The sequence below is a fragment of the Ruditapes philippinarum genome, unplaced genomic scaffold (assembly GCF_026571515.1).
Source record: "Ruditapes philippinarum isolate M1 unplaced genomic scaffold, ASM2657151v2 ctg8401_1_1_1_1, whole genome shotgun sequence".
In the NCBI taxonomy this organism is placed as follows: domain Eukaryota; kingdom Metazoa; phylum Mollusca; class Bivalvia; order Venerida; family Veneridae; genus Ruditapes; species Ruditapes philippinarum.
Genome location: NW_026862730.1, coordinates 2,617 through 21,478, shown reverse-complemented (window position 1 = coordinate 21,478; position 18,862 = coordinate 2,617). Strand labels below are relative to the sequence as shown.

At 30.6% G+C, this 18,862-nt stretch overlaps 1 protein-coding gene across 1 annotated transcript in view; it reads left to right on the top strand.

Moving 5' to 3' along the window:
* Positions 1 to 17,830, top strand: part of LOC132720014 (uncharacterized) — a 40,275-nt gene extending 22,445 nt beyond the window's left edge. The window contains exons 10-15 of the mRNA XM_060703990.1: positions 4,319 to 4,377; positions 5,789 to 6,036; positions 7,989 to 8,107; positions 13,463 to 13,751; positions 14,953 to 15,128; positions 15,632 to 17,830. Of these exons, the coding sequence (XP_060559973.1) occupies positions 4,319 to 4,377; positions 5,789 to 6,036; positions 7,989 to 8,107; positions 13,463 to 13,751; positions 14,953 to 15,128; positions 15,632 to 15,781 (1,041 nt within the window). The 3' untranslated portion in view covers positions 15,782 to 17,830. The remainder of the gene's footprint in view (positions 1 to 4,318; positions 4,378 to 5,788; positions 6,037 to 7,988; positions 8,108 to 13,462; positions 13,752 to 14,952; positions 15,129 to 15,631) is intronic.
* Positions 17,831 to 18,862: the final 1,032 nt, after the last annotated feature.

Here is an 18,862-nt window from a genome sequence, read left to right as displayed (position 1 = left end):
TGTAGTCATGATAGTTATCATTTGTGATACAATCCATCAAAAACTGATAACTAAATAGTCTCCAGTAGTTTGACCTCTCTATGTGATCTTGACTTTGGTAGCAGGGATCTGGATTATGTGTGCAATAAGCCTCACAATGGTGAACATTTGTGCTAATAACTTAAACTTGCCCGATGAATATAGAAGTTTGGCTCCTAACAAGCATTTTTCAATGAACTCTAATTGTGACCTAAACCTTTTACCTAGAGACCTGGTTTATGCATATGACATTTTTTTCCCAAAGTGATGAATATTTCTATAAAGTTTCACTAAAATCCCACCATGCGTAAAGGAAATATGTTCGGGATTTTTTTAATATATTTTATCATCTTGATCTTGCATATATACTAACCTTAATTACATGTTTCACACCAGTAGTTATAATAATGACGATCTGTGTTCAATCCCTCAATAAATGATTACTTAATTATCCGAATACACATTTTCATAGTTTTATTTGAACTTTGACTTCTATACGTGACATTGACCTTGGCCGCATTGACCTACATTTTGCAAGCAACACTTCGACTTACAATGGTGAATATTTGTGCCAAGTTATAGTGAAATCTCTTTATGCATGTAGACGTTTTGCTCCGGCCTAGTGTTTTTCAAAAACCTCAAAGTGTGACCTCGACCAATGACCTAGATACCTGATTAATGCGCATGACACTGCTGCTTATAGTGGTGAACATTTGCATGACGTTTTTATTAGTATCGCTCTATATGTGTAAGAGTAATGCTCTGGGTAATATCTCTATATTTTATCATCTTTGTTGACCTTGACTATCATCTTTAGTGGCCTCGACCTTGTAAATCACATGTTTCACACCAGTAGTCATGATAATGAACATTTGTGTTTCAATCCTTCAATAAATGACTGAATGGTGAGAATACAGATTTTCATTTGACTTTGACCCCTATAAGTGACATTGACCTTAGCCACAAGGATTTAAACTTTGCACGCGAAACTCCGCCTTACAAAAGTGAACATTTGTGCCATGTTGTATTAAAATTTCACTATGCATGTAGGAGTTTTGCTCCGGACATGCGCTTTTCAATGACCTCTTAATGTGACCTTGACCTTTGACCTAGAGACCTGATTCATGCGCGCGACAGGCTTCTTTTTGTGGTGACCATTTCTATGAAGTTTCATTAAAATTTCTACATACATGTAGGAGATATGCTCCGGACAAAAATTGAACAACGCCCGCCCGTTGGGGGGGGGGGGGGACTATAATACGACCCGTTTTATTAAAATATTTTAGGAATTCTGTAGTGATCCTAAAAGTTTGTTGGAAAGATCTTTAATTTATGTTTACATGTATACCTCACATTATTTTGTACCCAGTTAAACCAATACAAAACACATAAGATGGGCTTTTAAATATTATGTCTTTATGTGTCCTATATCCTAAGACCAGCCACCATATTTCAAGTATTTTCTTTGAGGCCCAATTTCCAAATATAGTCTCTTAGTCTAAGGAGTTATAAATGGGGGTATTTCAACCTCATGGAAGTGATTTAAGTGATTTGTAACATAGACGCATCAGTGCACGTGATTCAAGAAAGTTACATTCTTCATAAGGAGCCAAGGAAAACAAAATTATAAATAAAAATAAATGTGTGTGTTTGTTTGGGTTTTACGTCACACCGAGTAAGTATAAGTCATTTGGCGACATTCCAACTTGTCATGCCTGACATAAGAACTTACGTAAGAATGGTAAAATATTTATTTTTTCCCTTCTTCAATGATGGCTGATTTGTGCCATTCGTGTTTTCACCCTGCGACCCTGCCAAGTGAAAAGTCAAGAATAAACAAGTTAAAATTGCAGGGGCGCGGAGCCAATATGCACCGCCGTGTTTGTCTAACGGACCCTTTGTTGAATTGGACATGTCACACACACTCCACAATATTCAGTATAAAGCTATGTCTAAGGCTAAGCTATTTTTTCACACACATGCACACCAAAACTATTTTCTGAAATAAAAACAACAAAAAACACGTCGATTTAGATTGTCTTCTAAATTTCACTGTATCATAACATGGAATTAGAACAGTCCTTCCTTATACAGTGTATATCCATTTTCGAATGCTTTGACCATACACATAATTTAAGTATGATATACCCGGTAGTTAACTGTTCACTAAAGGAAACTTCAATTCAACATACCAGTAACAAATTGCACAGATATCAATTGATCAGTCGAATGGATCATGAAAACGCATCGTAAGGAACCAAAATGGTTGCATACAGTTAGTTTATCAGAATTATTATAGATATATGCGAAATAGATAGTTAAAATGTTTCGTGTATTTTGTTTTGCAATTTATAGTAAACCTGTTGTTGCTATAATAACTAATAAAAATTCTGTTCCATGATGTCTGTTATTGTTTTCTTTTCTATAAGTATGTCAGATTGCCGGTGACATTGGAAGTAGCAATATCTCAATAACTTTCTCCTTACAATGAAATAGTTTCTTTTATTTTGACCATCACATACAAATAAATCTTCCGCTCAGCATGCACTATATTATTCGAACAAAAATTAAATATACAAAAAATATTCGAAGCAGACTGGTTTTTACCCGGCACATTATTTTAGACTTTCCGCCGCCATTATTCCTTTTTGCAAGATTTAACCTCGAAAAGTATCGCACGGCTATACCTTTGACCCCCTGTAAATGTTAAGCTATGTCGAATATAACAAGCCTGTGCCCAAAAATTTTCGCTTGCCCCTCAATAAAGTGATTTTTACAAAACTTAACAGCATTAAATTTTTTTATCAAAATTTTGGGACAAAAAATTTTTAAAAAAAAAATTTTGATTTTTCAAATAACTTTTCAGCGATTTCTAAGTCAAAAAGTCAAAAAATCGATTTTACTTTTGGGACCTTTCACACCTTTCTTTGACCTTGGAATTGGAAATACAAAATCAGTAACGGGTAGAAACTCCATACAGCAGAGCTTTCATGAAAGTTTTCAAAATGTAATTAAAATCAAAATGTGGTAAATAGAACAAAGAATGTGATTTAGACGTTGTTTACGGAACTTACAATCAACATAGAACATATGTAAGAATAGCCATAACTGCTATAGCTACGCAGTAGAAATGTCGTTATGTATAATGCAAAATCAATCGCACTTACCATGTTAATATTTGCTTTAATTCAGTTTCCTTGTTTTGTTTGTTCGGTTTTAACGTCACATCGACACAGCATTAGGGTCATATCGCGACGTTTCCAGCTTTTACTGGCTGGAGGAAGACCTCAGTGGGCCTTTTGTGCATATTTTTCAGCACTAACGGGCAAACCTGAGTAGAACCGATCGACGCTTCCGTAAGCTAGCTTGAAAAGCTTCTTCACATTGAAGGAATCCAAAGGTCCCTGGTCGGAGTTTCGAACCCACAGCGGTGAGGGACAAGTGGTTTGAAGTCAACGACCTTAACCACTCGGCCACGGACGCTCAGCTTTAATTCAGAATGTGTTTACTTTCTTAAGAGATTAGTACTATTTTGACTTTCTTTAAATATTTTGCATCATCTGGAGACATGCAGCTTTAACATCAGATATGAAAAGATGACTTTTCTGCTATCATATACAAAGTTAACAAATCCTTTTTGTGGCTTGTTATACCGAAATAGATGTTTTACATTAGAACTATTTATACAAATATTTTCAAGCATACTCTTAAAGAACCATATTTCTAAGTGAAGTCTTTTAGTTCGAATTTGTACTAATACTCTTTTCAAGTTTTAGTTAACAATATTCAGTTCACGAGATCAGTATATATTTGCATACATAATTTCCATGTAAGTCCTCAATCCTGTTACTTCGTTAGAAATATATTTAGAGGTTTTTTCCAACATAAAACCTTTGCTTGTTTTTATGTTTAACCGAAAAGAAAGAACAATTATACCCATCCTATTCCTAGGTTACTGCAAACAAAATGTCAACTGATTTTTAATTGTTTCAAAGAAATATTGCCAGGAGTGAGATGTTAATTTGTTCAAAATTGAACCCTCTTTCGATAGAAAAGGTCATCTGTCATAAATGTTGATATGTACAGGTAGATGTTGTATTGTCTTAACTGTTACCATATTGTAGTAAAGAGATGAATTTAACGCAAACTGTATATCTATATGTGAACATATATTATCATCTAGTCTATCAAATTGTGAATTTTATACATTTCAAATACATTTGAAAATAACGATGTATAGTGATTGCATAAAAATAACATCATTGTACACACTATATACATGTTTCTGTATATTGCACAGGATTTTATGGGCCCTTATGGAATAACATTTGAAATGTTTGAAATAGAAATAAAGCAAACGTAAGTACCATAGTATCATGAATAAAGTGAAATATTTGTTATTTTGTGGAAACTCACACACACACACACTTACACATAATTTTAAGTTATCGACAAAAAGAAAAGTTAATTAAATATTCATAAATGATAATGTTTTGTAAAGACAAAATATGATATCTGATATACTTCATATACAGAGTTTATGACTCAATATTTGGCTTATATTTTATTTATTGTCGAGGGCGGGATTGGAGTGGGCTTTAGGCGTTTACGTTACACTAACGCAGTAGAAGTCAGTTTGCAATTTTCCAGCTTAACTGTTTGAGGAACACTTTATTTGCCCTTTAATGCATTATATCACACTCGAGTTGACATTCTGCGAACAAGTTGGATAGCTTCCTCAGAAAAAATCCAAAGTCCATATCCGGATTAGAACCCATAGTTTTTTGGGGCCAAATGGTTTCAAGTAAACGCCCTAAACGAGTTAACAGCCGGACACTGTTTTTTAATTATTTATTTCTTTTTTTAAAGGAACACAATATTTTATGAAATAACAATATATCATCTTAACAACAATCACTTCTATGGTTACAAATGCGTTATCTGTCACTTCTAGTATGATTTCAATCTGACTTGAATTTATAATGTGGTAATTTATGCCAAATATCGGTTTACCTGTAAAGAGTTAAACATTAAAGAAAACATGGTTTATTAACACACTGTCATTGATTGTGAGATCATTTTACATTTAAAGTTGATAAGGTATAAAAGCATCTAATAAATTGTTGTCTATTTACTTTTCACAAATAGCATACTTCAACAATTCATATTTGTAAGATGTTATTGGTGCACTTTTATTATGCATTTAGCATCTTAGAAAATGAAGTTAGATTTTTGCTTATTCTGCATTGAATGTAATTTTATGGATGCATAATTTTATTTTATAAATTATAAATACATAAAATATCATTCTTGCTTATTTTGTCTTAACTTTTAACCTAGTTTGCCATGTTTGTCCTTTTGTTGAATTGTTCAAGTTACCATTATATTATTTTTTATTGAGTAATAAATCAGTTTATTAAATTATTAAAACAGGTTTCCTCATTGATCGTTTAATGATAATAACGTCATGAGAGTAAATGTGAATATACACAAATACTATTCTGTTATAGCGGTAGAAATTTTCCAGAAATCATTTGCTATACATGTATTTCGAGAAAAAGTTATTGCCCGATTAAATTTTTACATGACTTTTTGAAATAATACCGAATCATGTGAAAATAAAGTGCGCTTACTGCCTCTGTTTATAGAATTAATTGCCATAACATGCCTAATGAATTAACTCATGATGGAAACACAAATTCTGTTTGCATATAACCATAATAACCTAGATAAATATTGTTGTTGAACAATTGATATAATTTATTTTCAGTGTCGCTCGTTTAGATAACATAGTCCAGGATGTTCAGGATCTTGAAACACTTTTAGAGTTAAAAGTACCAGTGGAGCAGATGAAGGATCAGTCAAAGGCTGGTTATGATCATTTGCATCATTTACAACAGCTCTGTAAAGATGAAGAACGTTCATTGAAAGAATTGCAACGCGATTTCACAGAGAGTGCTCCTTTGTCTAAAGAGGAGACAAAGCAAAGAGAAGAAGCTGAAGATGCCGATATTAAGGGTGACAAAATACAGTTGTCAGGTTTTTAAGGAGCAGTAAACTTTCGGTTCACTCGGTCATATAATAGTGAATGGTGATATTATAGCTAAATTGATCACTGTTACTATTTATCGTTACATGAAATATTAAAACGTTATTCAGAAAACAATAAGCATTTTAAAACATTAAAACGGAATCAAACATCCACGTAGCGCTAAGTAACGTAAATGATATTTCCGATTTTCTATGTACCGATTTGTTCATTTCTATGTTAATTTTTCGTTTAAGTGAAGTCGTACTTTGGAACAGAGCATAAGCAAAACCATTTTTGTAGATTTCTCCTAATGATTTTACGCTTAAAATTAGAATCATTCACTACAATCAGATACGCAAAAATTGATGCCGCCAACACTCATTCTTAACACTGTGGAGAGGTCTTTTCATATTTTCATAAAGATCATTGATGGCCGTGTCCGGTTAACTGTTTGAAATACCGTGATGGATTTAAAAATAAAAAAATCAGAAATGAGAATTTGCAGCGTATATGCAGAGTAAGGTCTCTTGCTTAAAAGTCATAGTTACACTTGTTACTCCAAATTTACGATATGGAATTTACATTAAAGTGCATGGCTTGTGGTGTCATGGCAACAATTTTGTCACTCCTAGATGAATTTAAAAATAATTTATTATTATGTTTGACATCTTGACACCATGTTGCGCGAGAGTCAGGTCTTGCGCTCAGAGTTCAATGTCACATAATATGACGTTTTCAAAATAGTGTACTAATGGTCGTGCCAGTTCAGTAATTTTCAGGATTATAATTATTTGGCATAAATGTACCGGATAATCGGATATCATGACAATGTGTCGCGCGAAAATAATTTTGTGCCCAAACGGTTAAAGTAATATATCCAAATTCTTAATATTACATTGAATAGATGTTCGTGACTGCTGCATGACTTTGTGGCCATACCACGTGATTTTTCGGGTACGTTACATACAGATTTTTCACCGATTCATGTATGTTTTCATCATTAACTCTGCTGATTCACGGTAAGTTGAAAACCTCTGAATGGTTTTGAGAACATTCGATTAAGTTTTGTTTTTATATGCAGGACTGAGAGGAACAGTACACACTCATTTATCATAACAAGCGATTTCTAGCAAGTCGTCCGTTTCCTTAAAATATGAATGCTAAACCTTACAGATTTTCTATGTCAAATTTTTATAGTGAAATTCTTAAAATCGCTTGTTGTGATAAATGAGTGTGCACCGTTCCACTCGGCCCGACTAACTCGAATTTTAATTTAATAAAGCTTATATAATTACGGATACTTTACGCCTTAGTTGAACAAAGTCGATTGAGTAACAGCAAAGTTATTAATAAAATATACTTGAATCGGCGAAAAGTCTGTGTGTGCAGTACACGTGGTCACGTGGTAGTGCTACATTGTTTGTTATTCATGAAGGATTTTTAAATAATTTTGGCGCACGCTAAAACAATATTTGAAGACCTAAAATCGAGGTCGCATTTAAACTTGAATAATTTCACATTGATATATTCATGTACATGTCCGATTTACAACCCTGTCAATTATTGAGGGATTTCATAAGTGTGTTTCATTTTAAGTCGATTAAAATTAGATCTTCAGCTCAAAGGTCAACGTCACACATGTACGCCAAAAGCCTTGATCAATTAGACCTTTCACGAGCAATTGCAAGTTTGACATTAAAAAGGTGATGGTAATACTTATACATTACTTGGATTTGAAAACAGTTCATTAGTTGTTGTGTATGGAAATGGTTTGTCAATTCATCAACTTTTCACGGATGCCTCTTGAATTAATTGAGTAAATTGGTGAAATAGAAACTGTTCTGTTTCTTGAAGTCAAATGTAAAGTTCCTTTTCATTAGATAAGCTTCCGGGGGCATTTATCTGATTATGATATGTGTTTTTTAATTTCAATTTACAGAGAAACCACAGCAAGCCTTGATAGAAATGCTTCGCCCAGGTCCTGCATTGCTAGACCTAAAATTTGGACAGACAATCAAATCTCACTATTATATATTGGTTTCCGATCATCTTTTTGAGGTTAGTTGCCTGATATTTTGTATGATATTATGATGTATATTTTATGATATTATAATTATTATTGAAAATGAGTTGAGTTCTAAGCTGATATTATTAACACAATGACCACTTGAGATCTCGACCCCTAAGATATTTCAATGCATGACACTTAGACCCCTAAGAGACTTTAAATTGACTTTAAATTTCGACCCCTTATTTTATAAAGAAAATGAAGCCGTTACTTTCGAAAAAAGAACGTAGATAAAGACGTATACAACTTTATTAGAAAAATATGTCTTTATAAATTTGATTATTAAATATGATTAAATAGATATACTGAATTATAAGTGAAATCATATCGAGCCGTTATTTGTTATTCGTAATCATTCTTCAAGTCAACATACGTGTACAAGGAACAGAAACACATTTAAACAGAAAATATATTAGGTATATTTGTATTCATATTATCATAAAAAACAGTAATTAAAATATACATTTAAAACGTTTTATCTTTTAATTGTAATTCACTTTTAGTCTAAACAAATGTTGTCATAATCTCCATGTGCACTTGTTACTTTCAGTATATCGAACTTCAAATATCAGGAAATCTTAAACTTATTGGTTCTTATACTATACATAAAAATGAATACTTTCAGAAACTGAATGTCTAACATCATGTTTTAAAACATATCTATTACGCCTCGGATATTCATTAACTAAATGTGAAAGTAATAAAATGGCCATCAGAAAAACTCTTATAAGAAAAAAAAGAAAGTAATAAAATATGAAATCCATTACTGACACTGTATCCATGTACAAAATCAAAAATTATCTAATACCATATACAAGTACAGTATTTATTTATCTTATGTTATATTTGACCACCATCATTTAATGTATGGCAATGAATATGTAATATGTGTATATGCTAATTAAATAATTGAATTAAATGTAACGTACAACAATGCCTTCCCAAGTTAGAAAACCCCGTTAAAATAAAAAAAACTACTGTTTAATTACATTGTAGCACTGTAACAATTTGGTGATTGGTAGGATGATTTAAACAGGTGTTAAATACAGATAATTAAATCACCAATGACACGTGTTTGGTGTTTATTTGACACGCATTTGCACACGTGAAAACATAAATATTGTTTACAAATAACACCGAATAATTGATTGATTGGTAGTTTGGTTTTTAATTCATAATGTAAATATAATAAACATGAAATTATCGCATCATCGAACTACAGACAAGACAATAAATATGTAACATTGATTAAATAGAAATGTAAAATTATTTATATATATTATATATTATTTATAACATACATGACATGTGTTTCATACCGAAAACAACAAATCTCTACAAACTTAAAAAAAATATAAATCACGCAAAAAAACCCATATTATTACTGTTATGTAGCAATTGCAGCCAATGCTACACAACTATTGTTTTGCTAGGCAACACAACATTATAATATAAATCGAAAACAATGTTGCTTTATTGCTTTACCGCAAGTTTATAATATTTTGTTATGAAAATAATTAGAAGATTTGCTATTTGATTAATTTAAAATTATTTCTCGAATATCTTGGATTCTAAAGTACAAAAGTACATAAGGGTCGAAATGTCTTACACAAGAAGGGTCGAAAAGTCATGTAAAAAGGGGTCTAAGTGTCAAGGGATCTAGAAGTCATCATAATATCCTAAGTGTCTTACTTGCCCTTCACCTTTAATCTTTAATCTTAAATATTGAATTTAGCTTAGATTGTCATAACTTTGTCATTTGTTTACACAAATTTAACTTAGACAAAAGAATTATTTTTGCCATTATATGTCTGTTCAATGATTGAAAGACCTTTACATTTTAGACATTAAACTGACCTTAACCGTCAAGGTCATATTATTGAAATTTGCTTTAATTGTCGAATTCTGCTATTTAATTACAAATTTGAGATATTCTTTGAGAAAAAACATCTTTGACAAAACCGCCATGTTCAATTATTCTAATATGACATTGACGTTAAATTAAAAATTACGTTAAAGGTCTTATTATTTTCTTGAATAGTCACAACTTTTTTTTATAGAGTTATACTTTTACAAAAAAGGACAAACGTCAAGACCGACAACTTTAATGATTCAAATATAATTTTGACATTGAAGTGACATTAATAATTGCCATAAATTATTAAATTTTGAATAAATTGTCATAACTTTGTTAAAATGATTTACAAATTTGATTGATAGTTGATCAATTTATTGTTTTACTGAACCGACAAGCCAAAAGAAATGAACTTGACCTTTAAGTTGCATTGACCATTAATTGTTACAACAGTCACTATGTAATTGATTTGTTTGAACAAAGAGCTGAAATGATGATTAACTTAATCTGACCTTGATCTTTAAATTACCTTGACAGTAAACATCTTAATATCAAATTTTGCTTAAATTATTATAACAATAATTATTTTCTATTATCATGGGCAGATTTGATTGATACTGCAACAAAATACACTCATAACAATATCAACATGAAGCAAAAATTAAGTGTTGCATTGATATGCCAATTGTCTCGCAATTGATAATGTTAAACAAGCGTTGCGCAAGTTAAGCGCTGTATTTTTCAGGCCATTGTTTTAAAATAAAAACATTGAATAAGAACATTGATGAAATCAATGTTCAAAAGTTTCCCTTTGAAGATTACATTTGAAGCCTAAATCTATATTTTTTCCGTTTTTATTTCATTTGTCATAAAAATCTAATTTTCTTTAAATAATCTTATATTGAAAGTAACTTGCCTTTATTGCTTTTTGGGTATTTAAAGGCCTCTCTGTGAAATAAGTCCTACAGTATTTATCCATTTATAAGGAACAACAAAATTCGTACATCAATAACGATGTCATCAGAATACCTACTATCTACACAATTTTGAAAGGTTAGGAAAATAATTAAATGAACTGTTTGAATGTGTCTTAAAACTTCTTCTCGACTGTTCTGATGTGTTTTATCTCCATAGCGGGGAATAGACCCAATAGTTAAAAAGATCAAACATGTACGCCATATATTTTATAGTTCTCGGGCAACATAAGTATTACAGTAACTGTCATTGTCATATAAGTAAAGTAAGAAATTATACAATTATGAAATTATTCATTAAACTTATTAGTAAATGTTATATTATAGTTGTTAATAAGGTACATGTATTATTGAATCAAAAGTTTGGTTAAAGAATATATAATCTGTGCGGGTAATCAAATAATATCGTGTTTGGTTCAGTAGACGTTTCAGTCAACCTAGCATGAAGCTATTCAAAGACATACACTCTATTGCATTGCAAATACTTATACTACCTGTCTCAACATCTTTAATTATGTATTACAGGCCCTTAATATTTAGAAACATTTCAACATAAAACAAATATACAGTAATATTCCTGTTACTTTACTGACAGAGGTTGGCCTCCTTATATTTGGAAATTGTAAAAACTCATTCATGTCTATTAAACAGTGAAAGGAGTTTCATTTAAATTTATTTTTTTTTCGGATATAATTTTCTTACACTATTTAAAAAGTACATATTGTTAATATTGGTATTTGTTTCATAGTTCTATAATCAATTTCGTAATTAATCTTATTAAATTTTGTTTTTATTTGTTTTGCTATTATTTTAATCCTTTATACGTATTCTCTGATATAGCCCTACCCCAAATTTTATTAGTTTCAGCATTGCGATATGCTGACATGATGTAATATTTTGATCCAATCGCAACTTTTTGGCCCTTTCCATTAGTCTTCGGATATTGACCTCGATCACAATAGACAGGACGGATACTGTATTTCGGTCTAACCTACTCTAAGAAACTAAACACGATACAAACAATAATTTGATACTGGGAATTGTTGACTAAATTTATTCCAATATATCAAGTAAATGTCTAACTACATTAGGTACATTGGTAGTAATGATGTATAAGTAGACAGTACATTATTTATGTTTTTATTATTATGGTTGGGCAGCAGAAACCGAAAATAGAAAATGCCTACCGGTTGACATTAAGTCAGATTTGTTCATAAGTCTACATCAGTGGGCATTTGTGAATCGATTATGTTTCTTAGACATATTTTCAATCATAGTTCTTTGGCCGAAACAGACTTCATTTTCCTTTGGATGTCAAGTATATACATTTGCTATACATTATCACAGACTTACCCTCTGTTTTTGTTTACATTTATAACTTAGTGGTAAAACTACGTCCAATCCGTATTATTTTCGTGGTTATTATTGAAAATAGCCGAGATTTTCCGATTGATATTGATCCAAATCTACTTTTTGCATTTTTATTTGGTGAGTTCACCTTTAACTACTCAAAGCATAAATGAGGGTTAGAATTTTAGATTTAGCTTGAATGTGTAAAAACATTTGCTGATATTGTCTTTTTGACTTTTTTGTGGGGTTTTATATCACACAAACACAGTAAATAGCCACAAGTTTTGAAGTCAGCGACTGTAACCACAGATGCCATCTTATTGTCTTATTTATAAAGATTTACTTATTCAAAATAATGTTATACTATTCTTCACTATGTAAATAAAGATTTTTTTCTGTCAAAAGAAAGTATTAAGATTCCACCTTTCATATTCAGATTATTTATTTGTTTACCAAATAACCGAATAGTCTGTTCTATAACCTAAATTATTTTGGAATATTCTAAAAATAAATTATTTAAAAAATTATTTTTCAAAATTTTTACTGACGTGAAAAATAAACAAAATTCAAATCTCTAAAAATTTCCCCCATTATTAAACCCAAAAGAATTTTTCCCGAGCGTTTTTCAGGGGCTATTAGAATTTAAAACAGGAAAAAAAAATAGCAAATATTTAAGAAGCATTTTGACTTTTTACTTCATATGTTTCAGGATTTTTTTGGCTTAATTTATAGCCGTTATTGGGTCATATTCCCAATTGAAAATACTATATTATTTTTCTAATCCACAGTAACAAAAATCCCAATTGAAAGTTACAAAATAAAAATTTTGAATAAAAATTCTAAAATCTTTGCAAATAAGGGCTTCTTCACTATATTAGTTCTTAAATCTTTGAAGATGCCATCATAGACAGTAATTGTTTGCATCCATTTAATCACTGCTAAATTTCAGTCATGTATTTTTTCCAATTTTTAACAAAACACCGCTGAAATTCCCAATTCCATGGGTATGGGTCGTGTTCCCAAAATTCCTGAAAAATCCCTGCTGTTTTGAAGAGATTTCATCCATACATCGATTGAATGCAGCTTTTCCTTGTATAAATAATATGTTTTCTGACATTTCTACTTTAGTTAATATTCATAAGATATATTGTATTATCTTACTTCAGCGTGATTCAAATATTGTGGAAGACATTAAGGCGTTCTTGTCAGAGTTAACTTCACATCTTGAAACAAAACTGATTAAGGATCCTAAACTACAAAGCAAAATAGAACAAGCATCAAGTGTATCCCTAGAGCAGCCAAGTGAAGATGAACTGAAACGTAGTATGCCTCTTAAACTACATAAGGAAAAAGATCAAGAAGAGAGCGGACCTATTAAAGTTCAAGACGAATCTATTTCGACGTCTTCACAACTACCTATCAAAGTTCAAGAAAGTGCGTCTTTACAACTACGAGGTAAAATTTTGTTGATTAATAATCTATTCAACAGCTATCAAATTAAAAGTGATTTTATCATCAATTTTTGTGTGTACATTATTTAGGTCTTTACAATCGTTTCAATAGAATTGTTTAAAACAATATATTGATTTATTTGTTAAACATGTTTTGTTCCGTAACTGAGTATCTGTCTTTCATATAGAGTATTAATGTTATCTTTAAGGCAAACATATAAAATAGTATTTCTGTCAACTTTGAACTCAATTACAACTATTCTTTAACTTTTCTATCATGCATTCCATTGGAAATTGAATTGTGATTTTAACATTTGTATGTAAAAAGATTTAGTCGTCTGATTTTATTAATTCAGAAAAAAGTCAATTTGTTCCCACTCACCAAATATTATTTTATTGCATTAGTTCATAATCAAATCGACAAAATGAGGTCATTTTTACATGTTTTAGTATACAGACACGTTTCGTAGATACAAGATTGCAACTAACCATTTACAGTTTAAATTCGCTATAAGATTTCTATAAGCTGTCAACGGTATATCTTTCTTGAAATTATGTATACACGAAGTGCTTACAAGTGATTGTTGTGATCACACGAAATAGCATTTCCTCCTTAACAACATACATTTGACTAACGTCAATAAGATTTTTTAACAGATGACCCTCTACAAAGTAGGTAGGTCCACTTTGTTTCATTAAGAACTGGATATTCTTTTGTGAAGTTTATTCAAAGAGTAGATAATTGAAAACCTTGTACTTATACAAAACATACCACTTATATCAACAACGGATTACGTAGCTTACAAAGACATATTGAAATCACTTTTAAAAACCATATTCTAACTTAATGGAAAGTAAAATCGATTTTTTATTTATAGACATTGCTTAGTAGACCCCTAAAATAAAACAATCATATGATATTACTTAAACTCTGTATGTAAAAGATTGCTACTCTATTTTACCTTTGTCACAAGGACTTTGGTAGAAAAAAGACCTTTGTTACATTTTTTTTGTTTTAGAAATTACGAGTATCCCTATCATTTAATAAAAGAAAAAAGAGAATCTTAAACTTTAAGTGTATTATTGCAATGATAACACTATGACCTTCGGATTGATGTAATAAATATGTAGGACAATGCGCTTTTAGCGACATCTTTAATATTTTCTTTTTCAAAATTCGTAAGCTTTGAAGTTGTATTTTATAGGTGGATGTATAACCAAATGGTGTTTTCAACGGATACAGGTTCATTTCGAGTGCATAACTGTCCAACTGAAACGGATTAAATTGTCTTGCTCTAGATTGTACGAGAGTTTAAAGTTCATTGAACATGAAAAAAAAAATACCATCCGAAAATCCTTGGATCGTCCAACTTTAACAAAGGTTCGGTTTATTTTTACAATGCATTTTCCATGATAAACATTTATATACAGCAGATTTGTATTTTTATTAAAACTATTGTTATATTATCCTGTTGCTGAAAAGTTTAATAAAGTATGATTATTCTTATGAATATCATTGTGTAATTTTACCTGACATGTAATTGTATTAACATAATGATATGTTTATATCTAGGAAATACTAATATGTTTTAACCCTGACGTACATATTTGTTATATCTGCTAGCATCAATAATCGATTATTGCATTTTGAAGAATGTACAAATATTTTGAAATGTGAGAAAGTCTTAATGCTCGCTTCCATAATGCTCACTCACAAACACGTATTCTCTAACTTGTAATTTAATTTTCAATGGATAAAAATTGTTTTTTGTACTTTTTAATGTTATCTTATAATTTACAATTTTTGTCAAAAAAAGTAGCTAATATAGTTTATTGAGATACATTTCATGTAATGCGTGATCATCGCATTGTTGTCAATTTCAGGAATGGTCTCAAGTTAGACAGCTTGCACGGGATTGCGAAAATTCAAATGATATGATGAAACATAGTTTCAGACTGCCTAGACGTCGGCTAGATTATGAAGGGGTGGAATGGTTAAGATATATATTAAAAGAGTTGGAAACAAACATTTGATTGATTCATTTTTACAAGACAGGAAAAGAAAGGAATAAGACTGTTCTCTAATAATGACCAATTTAAAACATTAATAAGACTTTTCTACTTGTAAGTTTTTTGAAGCAAACTCGAAGGCGATTTTATTCAAGTTTCAAGAGCTTGTTTTATAATCAAGCTTTAAATTAAATATGATAACACATTCAGACTGGGTTACAAATTGGCATACTTACATATTATTTGTATTCAGATACTTTCTAATGTTAACACTCTTTACATACAAAAACTATAAATTATTTTGTTCAGATATAAAATGTTAAGCTACTTGTAACTTTGATAAAATTATGATTGAAAGCTTTGTATATAATTGCATTGCTTTATATGAATTATGAATAAATAATAATATATTTTTACGAGTAATGGGTAATGGTTGCTGAACTACTTGTTGTGGTTTTTGATACGTTTGTCATAATGCACTTTTGTTATGATAATATAATGTATAACACTATCATTTTTGACTGAGTTGCATATATGATGTTGTCTGGATTTGTTTAATTTGTATCAATTTGTTAAATATTAATCAGAAAATGTATTATTTGAAGAAGTATTTGATTCACACATATTAAGCATTCTTCTTAAGATAGATGAGGTAATGCCTCAAATGGGCGCAAATTATTGAAACGCTTGGAATATGATGTAAGAATCGCGCTAAGTAACATATACGTAACATCAATGTAACAAATATGAGAGCTCTAACACTTAATATGACACATATCTATAATGAGATATAAAAAAATTGTACCAATTAAGTACAAAATGCTAATTTCACTCCTTATTTGCGTAACATTTGTAGCAGTGCTGAAACAAAAAATTAACAAGGTTGTACACGGTAACATATATAATATTAATTCCGATTTTGTCCATTTAAGGGCTCGTGTTGAAACACTTGTAAATAGACGACAGCAAATACATTTCAACAAAATACCACCATCACACTTATTTGTGGATTGCTCTTGGTTGAGGTTGAACAATCTTAGAAAAAATATATCCTTTAAAATAATTATTCAAATAATGATTGTTTAAGTTGGTTGCCCTTAATCATGGACATGCTTTGGTTTGTAGCAGTCGTACTTAAACAAGCTTCTGTTTAATCTCGCTTGATTTTAATTTAGAAACCCTTAAATAGAAAAAAATATGTATAAATGCTTTGCTTATATCATTTGACCATCGGATTCCCATATATGATTTTTAAACATCTCATAACGAAAACAACAAAATATGTTTATGTGCATTTCAGAGCAATAATGGCCTTATTGATTCTTTTCTCATTTATGTAATTCATTAATTCACATGTACATAACAGTCAAATTTTACGATAAAATACCAACACATATGCTACAATAGAAACCGTATTATTTTACTATTCATTCCACATACCTAATACACCATGCATTCAAAATCATTCACTACTTTTTGAATAAAGAAAAAAAAATAGCAAGTACATAGGGAAACAAGGAAACAAAACATACACATACATTTTAATTTTTTCTTAATTAGTTTTATGTTTTAATTGACATTGTCTTATTGGTTTCATCATTGTGATTATATGCAACAGTGTTACAGTTACTCCTTTTCTGTCTGTGTTATTTAACTTTGCCATTTAACAATGTAATTTCTTCAATTTCTATTCTTTATAGCAGAAAGCAAAGTAATATTTCATGAAAATAATGCTATAATTCTGCTACTGTAACATTATTATTGATACTTATCGAATCTCTCTTTAAATTAATTCTAATCTATAAGAAACTTATTTTGGTACCTAAAACTATTTATTTGCTTAATATATAAAACATACTGATTTCTTCTTAGTTCTCACTTCATTTTGTTAACTATGATTAAAATTCAAAGAAATGTTCAAAATGAAAAGGAATTTTGATTAAACTTCATTGATATAATTGAAACTGTGCTTTGTATTGATTTTTCATACTTGCCGTTACTATGTTTTCTAGTTTGCGTTTGCATACTCTGTAAGGCAGCGAATGAATAACCCGAATAAAAAAAAGACACAAGTTGATTCAGTTACTTATGTTATGACAAAAGCAATCATTGATCGTGGCGGCATAGCCGAATGGTTAACGCGTCGGACTAGTAATCTAATGATCGCTAGCCGCATGGGTTCAAACACCGTCAGGGACAAGTCGTTGTTTCCTTGATCAAGAAATTTTACACTCATTGCTCATTACTGGTTGGTTCCAGGAACGGATGCGAACGTGTGTCCCTAAGCTTATAGCTTCCTACACAATCGAACTAAAATAAATTATTAGATAGGAATAAACCAATTCTTTTGACGTTATGATATGCAGTCTTAATATATAAAGGTATGAAGTCCTCTGACAGTTTCGTTAAGAAGTGTAGGATAGAGTAGTAAGAACCCTAAAAATAGCCAAGTCAAAGCGAGTACATGAGTAAAAAATGCAGATTCGGAACACACGTGTCACTGTTAAGCACTGTTTTAATGAAACTAATAAATGGTTGTTTTTAATAAATAAGAAGTAACACCAAAACCAGTTTAGTTTTACATTATATTAAGCCTACTGTATGACTTTGTTTTGTAAGGGTTGCTACCTGTTATGAAGATGCGGCCTCAAACCTGAAGTGACGTTAAGAAAAATATTGATTGTTCATAATAACGATATATTGCAGTAATTTTCGCAACATAATTTACATTTATGTACATGTTATGGATGAACTTACTACAAAATTCGCTGATGGTGATCCGTTTGTAGTCAACGTTATATGTTTGAACATCAGCCACCGACATAATCCCTTTTTAGACGATCTCGGCGTCCCTAGCCCTTGTGCAGAATAAATGTTCAACCAATGAAGTGAATAGACTTATGAAAAAGAAACAGTAAACACTATTTACATGTTTTACATCCAATTTAAAACTATCACTTTTCTTCAAGTAAATATATCTTTTAAAACAATAACTAACCGATTCCAAGGATTTATCCGATATACCAGTTTTTTTAAAGTGTCACAGTGCAGTCGGTCGAAGTACGAAAGTCATCGTATACCCTTTTTAGTAGGTCTTACATTGTA